Raw genomic sequence first — 20,489 nt, forward strand, 5'->3', positions numbered from 1 at the left:
GCTTTTGGAACCCCCGAGTTTCCACTGCCGTCTATCACAGAACTCTGATCCTTCCTGGGAAAAGCAGAGCCTTTGATTTCCAGGTTCCTCTGTTCCTGTCTGGATCCGAGGACAACCCAGGCTCCTGCAGGATGCAAAACGGCAGATTTCTCCTCCACAGATGCTACAGGCATAAGATACGAGACTGTTGTGATAAACATACTTCATCTACAAAGGAGAGAGGGGTAGAGAGGGGGAGGAGAAAGAGCAAGGGAGAAGGAGGGGAAGGGAAGGAGGGATGGAAAAAGGAAGAGGAAGAACAAGGGAGGGGAGAAAGGGGCGGGGGGGGGGGAGAGAGAGGAGAGAGAGAGAGGAGAGTGACAGAGAGAGACAGAGAGAGAGGGAGGGAGGGAGGGAGAGAGGGAGAGAGGGAGAGAGAGACAGAGAGAGAGACAGAGAGAGACAGAGAGAGAGGGAGGGAGGGAGAGAGGGAGAGAGGGAGAGAGAGACAGAGAGAGACAGAGAGAGAGGGAGGGAGGGAGAGAGGGAGAGAGAGACAGAGAGAGAGACAGAGAGAGACAGAGAGAGACAGAGAGAGGGAGGGAGGGAGAGAGGGAGAGAGAGACAGAGAGAGACAGAGAGAGGGAGGGAGGGAGAGAGGGAGAGAGAGACACAGACAGAGAGAGACAGAGAGAGACAGAGAGAGAGACAGAGAGAGACAGAGAGAGAGGGAGGGAGGGAGGGAGGGAGAGAGAGACAGAGAGAGAGACAGAGAGAGACAGAGAGAGAGACAGAGAGAGAGGGAGGGAGGGAGAGAGGGAGAGAGAGACAGAGACAGAGAGAGAGGGAGGGAGGGAGAGAGGGAGAGAGGGAGAGAGAGACAGAGAGAGACAGAGAGAGAGGGAGGGAGGGAGAGAGGGAGAGAGAGACAGAGAGAGAGACAGAGAGAGACAGAGAGAGGGAGGGAGGGAGAGAGGGAGAGAGAGACAGAGAGAGAGACAGAGAGAGACAGAGAGAGGGAGGGAGGGAGAGAGGGAGAGAGAGACACAGACAGAGAGAGAGAGACAGAGAGAGACAGAGAGAGAGACAGAGAGAGACAGAGAGAGAGGGAGGGAGGGAGGGAGAGAGAGACAGAGAGAGAGACAGAGAGAGACAGAGAGAGAGACAGAGAGAGAGGGAGGGAGGGAGAGAGGGAGAGAGAGACAGAGACAGAGAGAGAGGGAGGGAGGGAGGGAGAGAGGGAGAAGGAGTGGGAGAGAGAGAGGGAGACACTGAGACTTTTGTGTCAATCCTTGGGTACCATTCACCTTTTTTTCTTTTGAGTTTGAAATGAGTTTCTCACTGGCCTGGAACTCACCAGTTAGCCTAAGCTGGCCGGCCAGTGACGCCCTGGAACTCAGCTGTCTACCTGCACAAGGGTGCATTACCACAGGCAGCTCATTTACTCAACCTATAGCCTAGGGATCCGACCCAGGTCCCCTGTGAGGAGGGGGCGGGGCTGGAAGCCCGCACTTTACCCATGGAGCTGTCTTTCTTGCCCCATAGTGAAAACCTCTGAGCCAGAAGAAGCTGTGCTGAACACATGTAATCCCAGCCTTGGGGCCTCCAGCAAGAGGGCCCTGACTTCCAGCAAACCTCGCCTACAGAAAGAGACTCTCAAAAAACGGCAGGCAAAAACTAAGGATTCTTTAATATTTCCTTTGACTCGCTCAGAAAGCTAACAGAGAATATGTGATGATTGAGAAGACGGAAATTAAAGCAGAATACAGCCCTGAGGGGAAAGAGCTAAACCAGCACGTCCCACTCTACTGTCACCTCTGAAACAGCCTGAGGGGAGCAGTGAGTGGGTAAGGCTCCTTGGAGGGGCTTTGTTTTGTTTTTTAATAGTCTACCGTGAGTCACAAAGACAGGATGCCAAGGCAAATGGGTTACCTTCCTGGGCTACTTTAAACTTTAATCTTAAGAATTAAGGAGTAAAATTTCAGGGGCTGGAGAGATGGATCAATGGTTAAGAGCACTGGGTGTTTTTCCAGAGGACCCAGGTTCGATTCCAGCACCGACATGGCAGCTCACAACTGTCTGTAACTCCTCCGGAGTTCGATGCCCTCTTCTGGCCTCTGTGGGCCTGGTACGCATGTGGTGCACAGAGGTGCAAGCAGGCAAAACACCTATACACATAAAATAAAGATTCTTTCAAGAAGCTACTGCCTCACTGAGTCTTAAACTAAACCTAATTGTAGGTCTACCACATGGCTGGAACACAAGGCTAATGAGATGCAGGATCCTCCTCAGGAGCTTCGTCTGACAAACTTGGACACAGTTCCCAGAGCAGACTGTGGTTGGGTATCAGGAAGGCGCAGGAGGCAGCAGGCGATGCTGAGTCCTAGATCATGGTGCTCCAGGTCATGAATGGGCCATTGTCATCTACCACGTCCCCCCCTCCCCCAGGCAGAAAGCAGCTGCCACAGCAGAGGTGGTCACATGCTATTCAGGAAGAAGAACAGTTCCCCTGGCAAGGCAGAAGAAGTAGCTATGTGGGGAGCCAGGGGAGGCAACCTGATGGAACTCAACGCATACAAAGGAGAGGGAACCAGTCTGAAGCCTGAATCCCCGCTCGGAAGCGGGCTGGTGGCCACACACAGCACGACACGCCCTGGGTGTGACTGTCCACTTAGTCCTGATAGTACACACGTCAGTGCAGAGCAAGGAGCCAACGTGATGCCTTCCACTGAATCGCATCCACCTGCTGTCCCCAAAGACAGGGAGGGACCTTGCACCCATCTGTGGCAAAATGGGCTGGTGAGGTGGCTCAGCAGGTGAAGGCACTTGGCAACAAGCCCAGGAACCTGGGTTCATCTGTTACCCTGAAACCCACATAGTGAAAGGGGGGAATTGACTTTCACAAGTTATCCTGAGGCCTTCCCATGTGTACCACAGCACACGCATGCTGACCCATATACAGGATTGTAAATAAATAGATGAATAAATAAATAAATGGGGGTAAGATGGCTGATTCTTCCTGAGGATAAGTAGGTAGGTAATAGGAGCAGAGCTGTCCTTGGGGAGGGGTCCTATCTGCCAGCGCTTACACACTAGGGTGACAGAGTGCTGTCCAACAGCTAATATGTCTGAATGTCACACACTCAGGTGGCCCGCATGCCTGAAAAGAGGGTGGTGGGACTAAGATGGAGAGGGGTGTGTCAGAACGCCCCTCCCAGCACACAGCAGGGCAAGTAGCCCTGAGCTACTTGCATATGTGGTGACACCCACTCTCTGCTGACCCAAGAGGTCAGTTGGTGGGTGGAGGGACTTGGCTTGCAAGCTGAGGCTAATCCCACACCCTCAGGATGAGTGCCTGGCCGCACATCCTGAAGGGAGAAGCCTTGGCACTGTCCCGGCAGACAAAGGTTTAAGGCAAATCTATTGCAGAGCCACTTAACAATTTCCAAAATAGTAGCAAGATGTTTCCATAAAACCAAACTGGCTGCCAGGGGGGAAAAGCACAGACTACATTGTCCAACTTGTTCCCTTAATTAGGACCAGATCCCGCTGGCTGGGGTTTGTTTCCAGAAGTAGACATCCCAGAAAACCAGAAACAGCTTGACGTGCTGTGCTGTCGCTAATGCTCCTCCGATCTGAATTCCTAATTGGGTTTAAAAAAAAAAAAGCGACCAGGAATGTTCACGCTGGTCTTGATTCAGGATTCAAAACAGAACCTACAATGTACGTCCCCACACTGTTCTGCACATAAACCGGCTCACAGTCCTAAGACCCCTCAGAGGCTACGCAGCGAGGAGGAGAGGCAGACCGCAGCATGAATCCTCAACTCGTATTCCAAAGAGGCTTTTCTTATTCTGAGATTTGAAAACTGCCCGTGTTCTCGCCAAGACGCTTTTAAACATTCTAATCTGTTTGCTTTGTCAGGGGAGGGGGGAGCCAGGCCCAGAAGATGCTGGAACAGCACCTGCTCGCTCCCCCGGGATGCAGGCAGTGTTTTCCAGCTTTTCTTTGTTAACATAGTATAAAGATCAGAGGGCCCCTTCCCTCGCCTTCACTGAATTATAATGAAGTGAGCGAGTGGATGGGCCCCGGAGTCTACAGGGCAGACCACCCCTTACCTGCGCAGCTGACCCTCCAGGGCTTCCATGCACTTCACAGCATTTGCCTTCACGCTTGCTTCTGCAAGACAAAATCCAACATGAATGCCAGCACAGCCCCGAACTAAGAGAAAAACCATAACTGCTCATTTAAACGCCGAAAACAAAGGACCGTGGTCACGGCTCTAATAACAGCAACATGCTGTGTCTGGAAAGCCCTCAAGACCATCCAAGTGGCTGCCTGGAGCCGTGCTGCAAGTATGCAGAGGCTCCAATGGTCTCTGCAGTGGGAATCAGACACAGGCTCAGGCACTGGGCCACCCTGACTCGAGACTTCCACAGGTAGCACAATGTCAGCCCATCACTGTGTGTGACAACACCCTCCTTCCAAAACTCACCCTATGAATGACTGTGGACAGAGCCTCCATCCCTGCATGCCTGCCCCACCTGCATGGCTGCAGACAGAGCCGCCACCCCTGCATGCCTGCCCCACCTGCATGGCTGCGGACAGAGCCTCCATCCCTGCATGCCTGCCCCACCTGCATGGCTGCGGACAGAGCCTCCATCCCTGCATGCCTGCCCCACCTGCATGGCTGCAGACAGAGCCGCCATCCCTGCATGCCTGCCCCACCAGCATGGCTGCAGACAGAGCCGCCATCCCTGCATGCCTGCCCCACCTGCATGGCTGCAGACAGAGCCGCCATCCCTGCATGCCTGCCCCACCTGCATGGCTGCAGACAGAGCCGCCATCCCTGCATGCCTGCCCCACCTGCATGGCTGCAGACAGAGCCGCCATCCCTGCATGCCTGCCCCACCAGCATGGCTGTAGACAGAGCCGCCATCCCTGCATGCCTGCCCCACCAGCATGGCTGCAGACAGAGCCGCCATCCCTGCATGCCTGCCCCACCAGCATGGCTGCAGACAGAGCCGCCATCCCTGCATGCCCGCCCCACCAGCATGACTGCGGACAGTCACCATCTCTTCCATGCCTGCCCCATCACTGTGGACACAGCCATCCCATTTGCCACGCCTGGCCCACCATGACAGAATTTTCTCTCTGAAACAATGAGTCAAAATAAATTTGTCTCATCTATTTGAATCCAAAGGGAGGTGGCTCTGGGCAAGGCGAGGATGAGTAGGAAGAAAATACACCATGAGGCGTCCTCAACAGGATGAGTAAAACTATTACATAGAGACACGGAAAAAGCCCTCTTCTCCCCGAAGTTGCTCCAGCAGGCAGAAAAGTACCTAACGCAGCCTCCCAGGCTTCTGTAGCTGGTAACCTGACAGCTTTCCCTGACAATGTCCGAACAGCTTCCCATGCCTTCCGGCTTCCTGGAGGCTGATGTCAGGGCAGAGCACTGGTGGGAGAAGGGAGCACCCGCCACACTGAGCCAGGCAGTCTAGGAGCAGCACCTTGCAGCAGCATGTGCACCCAGTTAGTTCACAACCCTTAAGACAGGCCAGGATGTGGCATGGAGTTTAGACTCTCAACTGCCAGAATAACACAGGCACGGACACACTGAGAACAGGGCCTATCTTCTCTGCCTGCTTCTCCATCCTCCATCCGGAGTCTACTAAGAGGAACCTCAGAGGAGCTGGTGATCCCGGGAACAGGGGAGGGTGCTCAGGTGGGACCTCGTGGGGTGGGGTGGGGTGGGGTGGGGGATGGAAAGGCACTTCCCTGCTTGCCATCTGAATCCAACATTCAGATTATGCTACGATTAGAATGGAATTCAAGTAATTAGGTTAATGAACCCAAATTAGGTAGAAACTAATTGATAATTGAATATGCTAAGTTTATGAAAATATTTAGCAGAGCCTATGCCGTAAGCATAGGTCAGCGGTACAGGTGTTTCACACCGCCCCATTTCATGCAAGGCGCTGTATTTAGTAGTGTGTGTGTGTGTGTGTGTGTGTGTGTGTGTGTGTGTGTGTACACATCAGGTGTCCTCCTCAGCCACCCTCCATCTTGTTTTTTGAAACTGAGCCTGGAGCTCTCTGATTCAGCTGGCCTGGTCTCCAGCAAGCCCAGGGAGATACCTTTGCGGTGCTGGGATCACACACATGCGCCACCACACCAAGCTTTTAAATGGGTGCTGGGAGTTGAACTCAGGCCTTTCGTGTTTTCTCAGCAGGCACTTTACCTACTGTGCCATCTCCCCAGCTCCCTATACTTGGTGCTATTTAAGTATAAAAAGGATCTAGCATTAAGGGACCCAATGCCAACAGTGATTTTGTGTAGCCAGAAAGCTAAGAATGGTTTACTTCCCCGCCACCCCCCCATACAGGCCTCACTATGTAGAAGCCAGGCTGGCCTCAAACTCACAGGGATCTGCCCGCCTCTGCCTCCTTAGTGCTAGGATTAAAGACATGTGCCACTAAACCCAGCTGTTATTACATTTTATAAAAATATATTTGTTTTGATTTATGTGTATGTTTGCCTGTGTTATACATATGTGTACCATGTGTGTGCTAGTACATTTTTAAAAGCTGAAAAACCCTTTATTTGAATGCACACACACACACACACACACACACACACACACAGTAACAGAAGTGATGCTTGGCCTATTTTTATAAAAGCAAGTTATCAGATTTCAAAGACCAACACCCAAACACCAATTTAGCCAAAATTAACTTCCATTTAGTGAAAAATATCAGAAGGAAGATGGAAAAAAAACAAGGGAAAACTGGAATCCTGACAAATTTCAAGTATCCAAGGCACTAGCCACCCTCCATGCCTGTTTGGGAAATTAAAGCATATACAAAAACGCAGTGAGAACCCAGCGACTCACAGGCCCCGGGGATTGCAGAAGTTGAGGGTGTGGATCTTGCAGCCTCTCTGTCTTGTGAAATGGAACACACGACTGTGCAGGCCCTGGAAAGCTGGGAGAATCCTTCCTACAAAGCCGCTCTATGGGCATCTAACTTTACACCGAAAGGCAGGAAGTCAGCACCATCAAGAGCCATCCCCCAGCCTCAGGTTTTTACTTGTCCATATGCATCTCGGTTCTGTCTTGCAGGCTAAGAGCATCGTGCCTGTGGTTTCACTGGTGTTCCAGTGGCATGCCTGTTCAGCCGCAGACTGAGTGCTGCCATGGTGCGCACAGTGGTTCTGGCTGGACAGGGCTCTTGAGAGAGAACCCTGAAGTAAGAAGCCGATCACCCTCCCAGGTTGCCAGAGGCGCCTTACAGAGTCTTCAGAGCCAGAAGCTAAGGAACGCAACATCGCCCGAGTCATTGACATTGCAAGGCATCGTTCAGCTGTGGGCGGCTAACTACCCTCTTCTCCTCTAGTGCAGGGATTTGCGGACAGAGAGGAAAACAATTGCTCTCTCTGGGGTTCCAGCTAACACAGCTGCCACCCCAGATCCCTTGTTGGTACCATGGACACCGCATCACCCTGGGCACAACAGAGTCAGGCCAAAGTGCTGAGTCTAGATGACTCTGCGTGATCGGCTGTGGATGGGCCGTTGACATCACATCCACAGAGGAGAGAGGGTGCATGGGATGTCAGATGGGGAGGAGATCTGTGTGAGGAACTGACTTCCGCACATGGCATGGCTGCTGCACACAGCAACGCATAGTAACTCTTGTTACCTGCCCAAGACACCCACAAGATCAAGCCAGAAGAAATTCCAGTACGAAAGGGGAAGCCTTGGAGGCCCCACCCATGTTGGAAAAGCTATGGGCTGTTGAGGGAGGGGGGAAAGGAGAGTCACTACCCTTTGGGGACATGGCCATTGGTAGGCCGCTTACACTCCTGCGGATGGCCGCATATTCATCTACACACGGGTGGTGCCAACTGGACTCAGGGAGTTATTAATAAAATAAAAAGAGGGCGTGAAGCTGGGTGAAAGAGAGAAAGAGGCACCAAAGGGATCTGAAGAGGCGGTGGGGGGAGGGGATGGCGCTGGTCCATATATTGTTTAACTGTATGGAATGTTCACAGAATAAAAAGTATTGTTACAAAAGAGAGGAAAGCAAAGCAAGTGGCGATAGGCGCCGTCACACCGTGACTGCGAAGGCAAGCGTGAGCATCAGAGAGCACCACTGCAGGAGGCAGTCCTTCTGGGTTCCTCATGGAAGGAGGTGAGGCCTATGGCCTACCTCAGGGCGGGATAAGAGGGTCAGAGGAAGGGACCGAGCTGAGCGAGAGGTCTCAGAGGATTCCCCTGGTGCACAAGTAGGTGTAGGTAATTTAGAACAGCCGTTGCACATACCGTAAGATTTGCATCTTTGAGTAATGGGCATTGTCAGTAAGATCTGCATCCTTGAATAACGGGCATTGTCAGCTCCTGTTACCTTCTTGGTACTCTCCAAGTCATTTCCCATGAGCCTGCACTGTGATCATTTGGTGGAGCACTCGGTCCCACATACAAGGATGATGATGAGAGAGACGCCGTGCATGACCTCACGCCATAAGCAGCACCAAAGACCAACTGTATAAAAACATCCTTAGAGTAGAGTGGGGCCATGTTACTCTGGCACCTCCCTATCCAGGAAGAAAGAACAAGCAACACTCACACCCAGCTCCCACGCTACTCTGTGGGATGGCTGGAGGCTGAGCTCCGATGTGCCTGACGGTCCCCGAGCCCAGCGTGCACCTCGAGACAGTACTGGCCTGCTGATACTCAGCTGAGACATGGCTTAGGTGGAAAGGACGGTAGGAAAGTGCCAGAGCGGAGGTCGGGGAGCTGCGGGGTGAGCCTTGGCTGCACAGGGGATAAAGCTGAGCTCCACCTGCTAATGGTGTGTCACATGACGTGGTGATTCCCACTTTCCCAGATCCACCCAGGTTCCTACACGCCATCTCCTGACGCCCTTCAAGCACGCAGCCCTAAGTCAGCAGGAGTCAACGGCAAAAGCAGCCAAATGCTCGCAGAATGCAGAGCAGGTCGGAAAATGCTAACGCTCCCAGCAATACCACACACCCGCTCACCAAGTGCTCTCTGCACTGATCCCCCATCCCGGCTGACAGCAGCAGGTTCCTGGGTTCTGCTTTTCTGCTTCCCCGTGCACTTAAATGGACAGAAGTTGTGACCTGGAGATTAATTTACAGTATTTCAAGAGTTGCTTACAATGTTGATCTATTTACCTTGCCTAGCAGCGCATGTCCGGGAATATTCACCCTCTCACTCCCTTTTTTCCGTCAACCACAGATACGTGCACGCTCGTGTGCTTACACATGGAAGTGCATGCTTCATGCACACGTGGGTGCTTGTGCACTTGCAAGATTGCAAACATGTCCATATTCACACGTGCACCCATAGGCTGGTATGTGTGCAGGTACGCTCCTGCACCATGTGAGTGTGCAGGCGTGTGCACACACAGACACAGTTCTCGTCACTCTCTTTTTGACAGATCAAGGAATGCAACCTGCGCCTTTTCTTTTGAAATGGAAAACTATCTTAAAATATTTGCTGTGGAAAACCAGATCCGCGTGTGATCCTCTTAGGCCGAGGAGTGCAAGCCCACCCTGGGCGCTGGCGGGAGGCTTCCTGTCCGTCATCATTGTACTGGATGCTCACAGCGCCGCTCTAAATCCCTTTGAGGACAGGGGATTTGAGGCCCATGGGAGGTGTTTTGAGAAGAAAATGAAAAAAAAAAAATTCCGCCCAGTTCAGTGATATACCAAAGCCCAGGCTTTGCCATGTGCATGGTGTCCCTGGCCGGCTGCCAAGACGCACAGCAGTCGGTTTCACCGAGAGAATTCTAACTCACTGAGGGAAATCCTGCTGCCCTCCTAGCAGGCCTGCCACACAGTCACACGGGCTCTGTCCTCTGCCCATCCCCCACCCCCAGGTGTGTGTGTGTGTGTGTGTGTGTGCGTATGTGTGTGCGCGCGTGTGTGTGTGTGCGCGCGCGTGTGTGCGTGTGTGTGTCCCCTGCAATACCCCTAAGAACACAGGAGGGCTGGGCTGGAGGGCGGCTCCATTATCAATGTCCTGACTGCACACAACGAGGCCTGAGTTTCATCCCCAGCATCTGCGTTAGGATGCTATGAATGGTGACACACGCTTGTAACCCCAGCCCCTGTGGCACAAAGACAGGTGCATCCTGGTGCTCCCTGCTCAGCCAGCCTGGCTTGATCCACCTCATCTCAAAGCAAGAGGCGGCCTGCTCCTGAGGAAGGACACCTGAAGCCATTGTCTGGCCTCTACATGTGTACACACACACAGAGGCATCTGCACACACACACACACACACACACACATACACACACACGCACACACACGTGGACAAAGCACAGCAACACAAGGATTCAGGCCCCACAGAGCCCCACATCAGCCCTGGGACGCTCCTCCCAACAGTCCCTGCAAATGAGCGGCTCCAGCCTCCAAGGCTTCTTACCCCAGCAGGCCTTAGCAAGATGGCGCTTCCAAACACTGCCAGCTGTTCTGCTGTCAACAGCCTATCCCAGCTGCAGTTACTACGCACCCTACAATCTCCACATGCCAGCCGCCCCTTTCCCTGGGACACAGACCTCTTCCCTATGGGGCCCCTGATCTCCCTCACCGCACCCAGCCAGCAATGCGCCAGCACACCAGACACAGGTGGCTTCTTACCACACTGCCCTGGGCCGGAGCCCATCAAGCATGCTTCTGGAGTGTTCCAGCATGGTAGAACCAACTCTGGAGAACGCCAGTCCTCAAGGCCAGCAGTAAAGACTTGGGTAGGGACCACCGGCAGGCACAGTCTGCTCAAAGACAGCATGAGCACGTAGCTGACTCTCAGCGGTGAGCAGAGCAGGAAGGGGACAGATAGCTCACTGTGTTGGACTGCCATCATCTATTGACCCCACTGTGTCTCCACTGCACACCTGGAGCCAACACAGGCCCATTTGCTCTAAGACCCATGACCTGGCTCCCACATCCCTACTACCCAGGCATCCTCCTCAAATACCTCCTGATTCTATCTCCCTATGTCCTCTCTGGTCCTCCAGGCCTTACCTTCTGGCCTTGTGGCGCCTACAGAGCTTTCAAAAACTCCAAACCATCAAGGTTACTGTGGTGATTTGAGTAGGTTTGGTCCCCATAGACTCACGTGTTTGAGTGCTTGGCCCATAGGGAGTGGCACTATTAGGAGGTGTGGCCTTGTTGGAGTGGGTGTGTCATTATGTAAGCAGGTTCTGAGGTCTTCAATGCTCAAGCCACGCTCAGTGTAGCACACAGTCTCCTGCTGCTGCCCTGAGAATCACGATGTAGAACTCTCACTTCCCTACATCTGCCTGCACGCCGCCATGCTTCCTGCAATGATGATACTGGACTTGACCCTTGAAACTGTAAGCCAGCCTCAATTAGATGTTTTCCTTTGTAACAGTTGCCATGGTCACAGTGTATCTTCACAGCAATAGGAATCCTCACTAAGACAGTCACTCAGAGTATCCATCCTCTGACTTCTGACAGGGACATGAGCTCTCTCTATTAGAGCCCCAGCCTTCAGCATAGTCCTGGGACCAATAGGAGTAAGGCATCCAGTGCTGTATCCTATAATGGTGTGCAAGGTGCCACCCACATGCTAGCACACCATCCCCACTGGTATCAAACTACAGCCCAGCACCATGTAAATTTTGGTACTAAGCACCGTGGCCCCAGTGGGACTGAGCAACAACCATAGCTGGGCACCATGGCCCCTCAGCCGGGCACCGTGGCCCCTCAGCTGGGCACCATGGTCCCATATCTGGGCACCGTGGCCCCATAGCTTGGCACTGTGGCCCCACTGGGGCTGCACACCAACCAGGCATTATGTTCCCACAGGGCAATTGTAAGAAAAAGGATGTAGTTTGAAGAGAACTGAGTCGGCCAAGGATGCAGACTCTGGGCTATGAAGCCATCAGTCATGAAGGAATGATGGACAGACAGACTGAGGTTGACAGTGGGACCATAGAGGGTCCTCAGAGGACAGCACCCAAGCTGATGAGGGGAGAGCCTAGAGGTACCTCAGCTTGGGCTGCAGCTGTGCCCGGGTGTCTGCTGCCCCCACAACACCTCCACGACTCCTGCTACAGACTCAAGTGAAATGCTGACGTATCTGCACAAACACACACCCTCCACTTTAAACTGCCTCTGCATTGCTTCGCTCCCAGCACTATGTTCCGGCCGTGGGAATTGCTGTTTTACTGTCCTGCATATGGAATAACAACAAAGGGAAAGGCCCGAGTCTGCTCAGCATAAACATGATTTTTACAAAATGTCCATTCACATAAATGTTGTTTGAATGCAGGGATGCAGAATCCATGGCCGTGGAGGGTCAACTGTGCACACGAAACACAGCTGGAGGGGAAGCGCAGGGCGAGGTATGGCAGCAATCAAAAGGAGCTCAGTGTCCAGCACGCTGCCAGCTGTTGTCCCAGAAACGGGGGCCACAGTCTCGGGTGTGACAGCGCTGCTCTTGGACGGGAGGGCTGCTGGTCTCTGAGCGTGAACGAGTCTTCCCAGAGTCTGTTCTTCCAAGAAAGGTGTGTGATAGAAAGCACCCTGGGCCCTCAGTCCCTCTCTGAAATCCTCTGGTCTCCGAATGCAGTCTCTTCCCCTTCGGAAGCCACGGGCCACAAAGTTCCCACCAATGGCTGACCCCGTGGGCTGCTCAGTCTTGGACTTACAGCCTCCAAAGCCGTGAACCAAGCAGACCACTTTTCTTCGTCCACACACAGGCACGTATCACAGTGACAGAAAGTGGCTGTCATGTTGTTGGTTTGCAGACCGTCAGAAATCAGAATAAACCTGCCTTATGTGTAAGAGGCACAGCCTCCTCCCCCCCTCCACTCGGCTGTGACAAAGACCAAAGGAATCAGCCAGGGCCACCTCCACAGACAGGTGACTCCTCCAGCTAAGGGGAAGGAAAGCTCAGAGTGACCAGCAGCTGCACTCTGACAGAAAACTATGCCCTTCCCAGCCACCAGATGTAACCTGTCCCGGGTCACACGGCCAGCATCTCACCAAGAAAACCCCCAACATATGGAGCCTGAAGTCTCCGCCTCCTGTAACCAGGCAGGACTCCCAGTAGAGGGAGAGGGGACACCAATCCACCCACGAAACCTTCGACCTAAAATTTACCTTGCTACAAGAAGTGTAGGGGTAAAGATGGACCAGAGACTGAGGGAACAGCCAACTGATGGCCGGCCCAGCTTGAGACCCACCCCGTGGGGCAGAGCCAATACCCTGACACCGCTAATGACGCTCTGCTATGCTTGCAGATAGGAGCCTAGCATACCTGTCTTCTGAGAGGCTTCATCCAGCAGCTGATGGAAACAGATGCAGAGACCCACAGCCAAACACGAGGCAGAGCTTGGAAAGTCTTGTGGAAGAGTGGGAGGAAGGATGGAGGGAGCTGGAGGGGTCACAGTCATCACAAGAAGACCTACAGGGTTAACTAACCTGGGCCCATGGAGGCTCACAGAGACTGAACCACCAACCAAGAGCAAGCATGGGCTGGACCTAGACCGACCCTCCCTACACATATGTAGCAGATGTGCAGCTTGGTCTTCATGTGGGTTCCCTAACAATTGGAGCAGGGCCTGTCTCTGACTCTGTTTCCTGCCTTTGGAGACCTTTCCCATAGCTGGGCTGCCTTGTCTGGCTTCAGTGGGAGAGGATGCACTTAGTCCTGCTGTGACATGATGTGCCATGGTGGGTGGGTACCTATAGGGGGTACCTATAGGAGGGTACCTATAGGGGACTTCCCCTTCTCTAAAAATAAGGGAAGTGGGGGGCTGGAGAGGGGGTGTGATGATGGGGCTGTAAAGTGATTAAAAATCAATTAATTAATTAAAAAAAGAAAAGAAGCCCAGCCAGCCTGTCCTCCCTCCCCCCCCCCCCCCGCAAATGACAGTTAAAACACCTATGGATTTAACACACACATTACAGTGAAAAGCAGAGGCCAGGGCAGGGATACCCACAATGAGTAAAGCGCCTACTGTGCAAGCCTGAGAACCTGAGATCAGATCTCACCAGGCCGAGCAACAGCAGCTGCAATCCCAGCACCGGGGAGACAGAGGCAGCACATTGCTGGGGCTCACTGGCCGTATAGCCTAGCCTTGGTGAGCACCATGTTCAATGAGTGACTCTGTCTCAAAAAACAAACAGAAATGGTGAAGAATGATCGAGGGAGGTATCTGATGTCAACACGCATGCACATGTGTACATACACACACACACACACACACACACACACACACACACACAAGCAAAGACTAAACTGATAAAATATTCCACGTACACCTTAAAAAGGTCATACTGTCCGAATCTGCTTACCGCCTATGGCAGACCCGGTAAAGCTGATCATCTGGGCGGCAGGATAGAGGATGGAGGGAGATGCTAGCACGCTCAACACGAGGAAGCATGGTAGCACACCCAACACGAGAAAGCATGGTAGCACACCCAACAGGAGGGAGCGTGGTAGCACACCCAACAGGAGGGAGCATGCTAGCACGCTCAACACGAGGAAGCATGGTAGCACACCCAACAGGAGGAAGCGTGGTAGCACACCCAGCACGAGGGGGCATCCTAGCACGCCCAGCACGAGGGGGCATCCTAGCACGCCCAGCACGAGGGGGCATCCTAGCACGCCCAGCAGGAGGGGGCATCCTAGCACGCCCAGCACGAGGGGGCATCCTAGCACGCCCAGCACGAAGGGGCATCCTAGCACGCCCAGCACGAGGGGGCATCCTAGCGCGCCCAGCAGGAGGGGGCATCCTAGCACGCCCAGCAGGAGGGGGCCGCCAACACACTGCACACAAGCAACCCACGGTCCCCAACACAGGAGCAGAGGGAACAGCAACAGGCACAATCTCATTTTTTTCAGTCTCTCAATCCAGAAATCACATTTGGGATTCTACTGAAGTGGAGACTGAACAAAACACAACAATCTGTAGTATCCCACTAGCATACCACAAGGCTCCCTCCCTCCCTCCCTCCCTCCCTCCCTCCCTCCCTCCCTCCCTCCCTCCTTCCCTCCATCCATCCACCTATTCCGTCTCCTGCCCAGCCTCAGGATTACAAGGGTCCATGAGAATTTAAAAATAGCCTTACAGATTTCAAATAGAGCACACTAAATGGGTCCATTTTCCACGCCTTTCATTTTACATTATGCGCCGGTTGTCTGGAAGCATCATGGCGTGAGCGAGGAGGATACGACATTTAAAATCTAATTTTCAAAAATTGGGTCCTAAGGCAGAACAGCGAAATGCATTTACACATAGATTCATGCCTGCAAATCGATGCTGGCAGAACCGAGTGCCCGCTGGTCTGACAGCCCGGCCTGAACTCACCAAGCCACAGAAACCAATTCACTCACTCGGCAGGTGTCTGCCGAGCCCCTGCTAGGTGCCAGGTGGCTTGCCTGGTGTGCTACCCGTTGTTCACGTACTGTAAGTCCGTGGCCCTGAGGACCTTGTGAACTGATGAGGGAATTGCATGTTTAAGGGGTCTTTACCACGTAGGGGAGAAGGGGAGGGAGAGAGGCTGGGGTGGAGAAGCCAGTAAGCACTTAGAAAAACAGTTTCTATGGAGGTTGAGGACAGGTGAAGGGACAGGCTGAACTTCCCTACATAAAGATGCTGAGGTAGATGTGGGGATGGGAGCATCCAGGCTAATCTAGGAACATGAAGGATGAGGGACACAGCAAGAAGTGAGGGTGAGGCAGGCCCAGGGCACATCCCTGTTATGTCCCCTGTAGGCATGCGAGTCTGTCCAATAAACAGCGAAGTCATTCAAGGCTTCTCCACAGGAGGATGGCCCAGGTGCTCCTGGTCCAGAGAAGCGCACAGTGAGCTGTGGCCGGACAGGGTCCAATCTGCTGAGCACTGCAGGCGACGCTGGCTGCGCGAGTCTCAGATTTGACAAGGTATGGAAGGTCCTTGTTCAGTGACGTGAATGCAGCCATCTTGGGTGGCAACCTCCCCCCGAGGGACCCCTTTGGGTGTTAAATGACCCTTTCACAGGGGTCACCTAAGGCCATCAGAAAACATATATTTACATTATTATTCATAACAGCAGCAAAATTGCAGATAGGAAGTAGCAATGAAAATAATTTCATGGTTGAGGGGGATCACCACAACATGAGGGTCTGTATTAAAGGGTCGCAGTGCTGGGAAGGCTGAGGACCACTGCTCTAGACTGTGTCACACTGGCAACCAATAATAACCATCGCAGTGAAGGAGGAGGAGATGGTACAGATAACATAGTGATGAGAAGGGGGGAAGCCGAAAGGGTGTCTCTCTGGCCAGTGCAGAGTACAGTATCCAAAAGCCAGCAAGGGACTCAGGGACTGCCAAGAGGGTCCCTTGGGGAAGGGGGACCTAGAGAGGTGGCTCAGTAGGTAAGTTTGCTCACTGTAGAAGCAGGAGGTTCTGAGTTCACATCCTCAGCATACATTAAGGTCAGGCTGTGTGAGCGCATCCCCCAGTGCTGGGGGTTAGAGTGAGCACCCCCCACCCCCCAGTGCTGGGGGTTAGAGTGAGCACACACCCCAGTGCTAGGGGTTAGAGTGAGCACCCCCCACCCCCCAGTGCTGGGGGTTAGAGTGAGCACACACCCCAGTGCTAGGGGTTAGAGTGAGCACCCCCCCCCCAGTGCTGGGGGTTAGAGTGAGCACACCCCCCCAGTGCTGGGGGTTAGAGACCAGCGGATCCTAGGAGCTTGCTGGCCGGCAAGCCTAGCTGAAACAGTAAACTTCAGAGAGACCCTGTCTCAAAAAAGTAAGATAAAGGATGTAGAGGAAGACACTGCATATGTACACACTGGCGTAAGCATACATGCACACACAGACACACATGCGCGCACAAACACACACACACAATTTGAGGACCACCCTTAGCTCAGTACATAGAGTAAAAACCTGGGTTTGGACCCTCAGCGCTCACAGAAAGGCCAGGTGCGGAGCACACGTCTGTGCCAGGTGGAGCTCATGGCTGAGACAGGTGGATCCTTGGGGCCTCCTAGCCAGCCAATTGCCCAATTTGTTATGATCTTATCTTTAAAAAATAAGGTAGTACCAGGCGTGGTGGCGCATGCCTTTAACCCCAGCACTTGGGAGGCAGAGGCAGGCAGAGGCAGGCAGATCCCTGTGAGTTCGAAGCCAGCCTGGTCTACAAAGCAAGTCCAGGACAGCCAAGGCTACATTGAGAAACCAAAACCAAAAACCAAAACCTAAAACAAAACAAAGATAAGGTAAACAGAGACTGAAGGCAGGTGACATGGATCGCTGCGTGTCCACATACACACATGCATAGGCACACATGTAAGCACACACACGTGAGCACATGCAAGCAACACAAGATTATTGACAAGGCACTCCCACGCCCATACACACATGCACACATATTCAGGAACTCCCAGTAGGCTGCTGCGCTTCTTTCCCCGGCGACTCCCTTACTCTATGCAACCTGGGCTCTCCTCTCACAAAGCCTTTCCTGCCTCCAAGGAGGCCCAAGCAGCCCACAACACAGACCACCCACCTCTCAAAGAGCCAGCTGCAGGCTGAGCCAAGCGGACATTGCAACACTGTTGCCCCAGCAGCGTCAGGGCAAAGGCAAAGCTCCCTGCGGTGGCAGCAGACAGCCAAGCCTCTCCTCTCAGCCTGCAGAGACAGCTTCCCCCTCGTAACCCAAAGCACTGATGCTGACAGGAAATCCAGACTCCAGCCCCACGGTGCCTGGTATTTGTTTTAGGTATTTAAAACACATTAGGCTTGACACCAGAGTGCCTAATAAGTTAATGTCCCAGGTATTGAGGAGGAGGTAAGTATGAAATTATTGGCTTAAAATGATCCCAGTGAAACCATTTCTTCTAACAAGATCATAAAATGCATTTTCTCAGTGAGCCATATATAAGCGGCTTTGACTATGTAATAAAATGGGGGTGCAAGCCTAATGGAAGACAGAGCCTGTTAGATTGTAGATTAAGGTGCCATTTCGGCCTGACACTGCCACTTCTGGGCACTCTGTTGGCTGATACCCTTTCCACCGAAGGGCTCAGAGATAAGTGCGCCATTTCTGCTTATCACAGGGACAGGAGATAAATACAGGGCTAACCGGTAATGCCTTTGACCCAGAGGGAGAGGTACAGGGAGTTTTGATTCCACAGATAGGGCTGAAAACGCTCTGTGACTACCTCAGAGTCCTGTGGTTTGAAGGGCACGCTCATGGCTGTGACAATATATTACTTTGGCTTCTGCTTTATACTTCTGTTTTTCAAATACATCTTATGTAGCCCAAGCTGGCGTTGAATCTGCTTTGTAGTTGAGGACGACCTTGAACTTCTGATCCTCCTGCCTCCACCTCCCAAGTGCTAGGATTTATGCGGTGCTAGGGATTGACCCTAGGACTTTATGTATGCCTGGCAAGCACTCTACCAGCTGAACCACATGTCTGGTGCATTTTATTTAAAGATGAGACATAAACATTGAAATTCCTCTAGGCATGATCTTAGCTGCTGATGCTGAGATTCGGAACACACAGGGCGGTGACCTCAGCCACTGCCCTGCTTAGCTTTGTTCACTTGACAGGAGACTCTCTCAGGAGCTGCCCAAAGAGTCTGGCCTGTGGCCATTCTGTGAGGGATTGACTTGGTTAGCTGATACAGGCACTGTACTCAGATGTCCTGGAATCTCCTCAGCACACTTATCTTTGTCTGACTTAGAAGGAGTCCCTATGACGTCAGACACTCAGGCCTGAGTGGTCCATCCTAGCTCAGGCCTACTGGGAGCCAGTCTGCAGGCTGCTCCCAGGGGCTCTGCTGTCTGTCCTTTCCCTCGGAGGTCATCAGACACTCTGTAAGTCAACTGCATGAAAGACAAATTCTAGAGTGTGCTGGCCCCTTTTGGGGGTGGGGTGGGTAGGAAGCAGGATGCTTCCCAGCATCCTCGCCATCTGTTTGGAAATGAAGGTCAAGTTTCAGTTATAAACCTGAACAATTTCCCATCTGATCCCTAGGAAAACCCACTCTCCTCCGTGTGGGCAACAACGCCACAGACAGTGCGTTCACTGTAGCCAGCAAGCCCTGGCTACAAAAGAGCCCTGAAATTCAGGAGGGAGTTTGAACCCACGACTTAGCACCTCCATACCTCGCTTGCTTATCGGAAAACCAGGGCAATGCCCTCCCACTCCCACGAGGGTCCTAGAGGTCCGTGTTCCTCGGTTGACAGTGGCCACTGATGCTACACTGACTGCTCATTACGTCATCAACATCAGAATGGAGATGACGGCTGAGGGACACCAACCTCCATTTCACACACTATTGACACGGGGAAGTCCTCTAACAGGAGAACAAACTGAGCTTAATTTCTGAAGAAACTTAATAGGGGCTCACCAGGGTGGAGGCCCGGAAGCGTGGTGTGGCTTCTCACAGGCTGCAAGGGGAGTGGGCTCTAACTATGGGTCACTAACAGATCGTGCTGGACCCAGCCGGTGTGGCTGTTCAAAGTCACTCCTCTGGCTTAGAAGGCCCAGCAAACAGACGATTGTCTGCTAGAGCCCCAGTCCTCACAGCGGCAGCAGGAGGCGGGGGTGGCTGCTGGGCACACGGTCCTGGCAGCGCTGCACATGTCCCGGCTACAAGGCAGATGGTACAACTGAGTTACAGAGGAAGGGCAGTCTTTGAAGTGAGGCAAACAGAGAGCCAAACACACACAGCCCCGTTGGGCAGGCCTGTCATCCAGCTTCAGACCCACTTCTTGCCTGCGCAGGGGAGTTAAATATGCCCAAAGGCGAGCCACGCCAGGACAACCACCCAGTTCACATGCACGTATGCGAGCACACAGACCAGGTTGGAGCAGAGAAAGTCTCATAGCAGACCTAGGCAACCCACCTGCTGCCATAGGCTCCCTGTGAGCTACCTGTGTGACCCCAATATGACACCGAGCTTTTCTAGCCACTGGTCTCTTGTCTGGAAGAATTAAATCATGCAATCAGAGGTGCCAGCAGGTCAGAGGTACGTGTAGAGCGGGGGGGGGGGGGCAGGGATGGGGGTGAGGGAAGGGGAGAGGGAAGGGGAGAGGGCGCAGCAGGGCATGATGGGAGCATTCTGCCAGCTTATTCACCAGAAGCCTGTTTCTTTGCCCCTTTTAGTTCTTCTCCGGTGACAAGGATAGCGACAGGCAAGTTGACCTCAGATTCCCAGCTTGTCCTGGAACTCAGGGGTTCCCCAGTGACTTTGGACACGCAGCTGGGCCCCCATAGCTACTCATCCTCCGTGTTGGACACCTCTGCTAGCAGCCCCCTGTGTCTCATTCAGGTACCCAACCAAGTCAGCAACCACCCCAGCAGCCCTGTCCTCCCCTCCAAGTGCAGCTCACATAGAACAAAACCTGAAGAGACGGATAACAAACCATTAGAACAAACTAACACTAGCCAAAAGGCCCAGCAGCAATGCGGCCCAGGAACCGGTGAAAGCCGCTATCAAAGGGAAT

General features: G+C 53.0%; 1 protein-coding gene across 1 annotated transcript in view; it reads right to left on the minus strand.

Annotated features, from left to right (window-relative positions):
* DISC1 (DISC1 scaffold protein) overlaps positions 1–20,489 on the minus strand; it is a gene marked incomplete at its 3' end in the record, with an annotated part of 179,681 nt that overhangs the window by 44,484 nt on the left and 114,708 nt on the right. Inside the window, exon 11 of the mRNA XM_084756415.1 lies at positions 4,098–4,158. Coding sequence (XP_084612541.1) covers positions 4,098–4,158 — 61 coding nt within the window. The remainder of the gene's footprint in view (positions 1–4,097; positions 4,159–20,489) is intronic.

Source organism: Acomys minous (genome assembly GCF_964271855.1).
Source record: "Acomys minous genome assembly, chromosome: 14".
NCBI lineage: Eukaryota > Metazoa > Chordata > Mammalia > Rodentia > Muridae > Acomys > Acomys minous.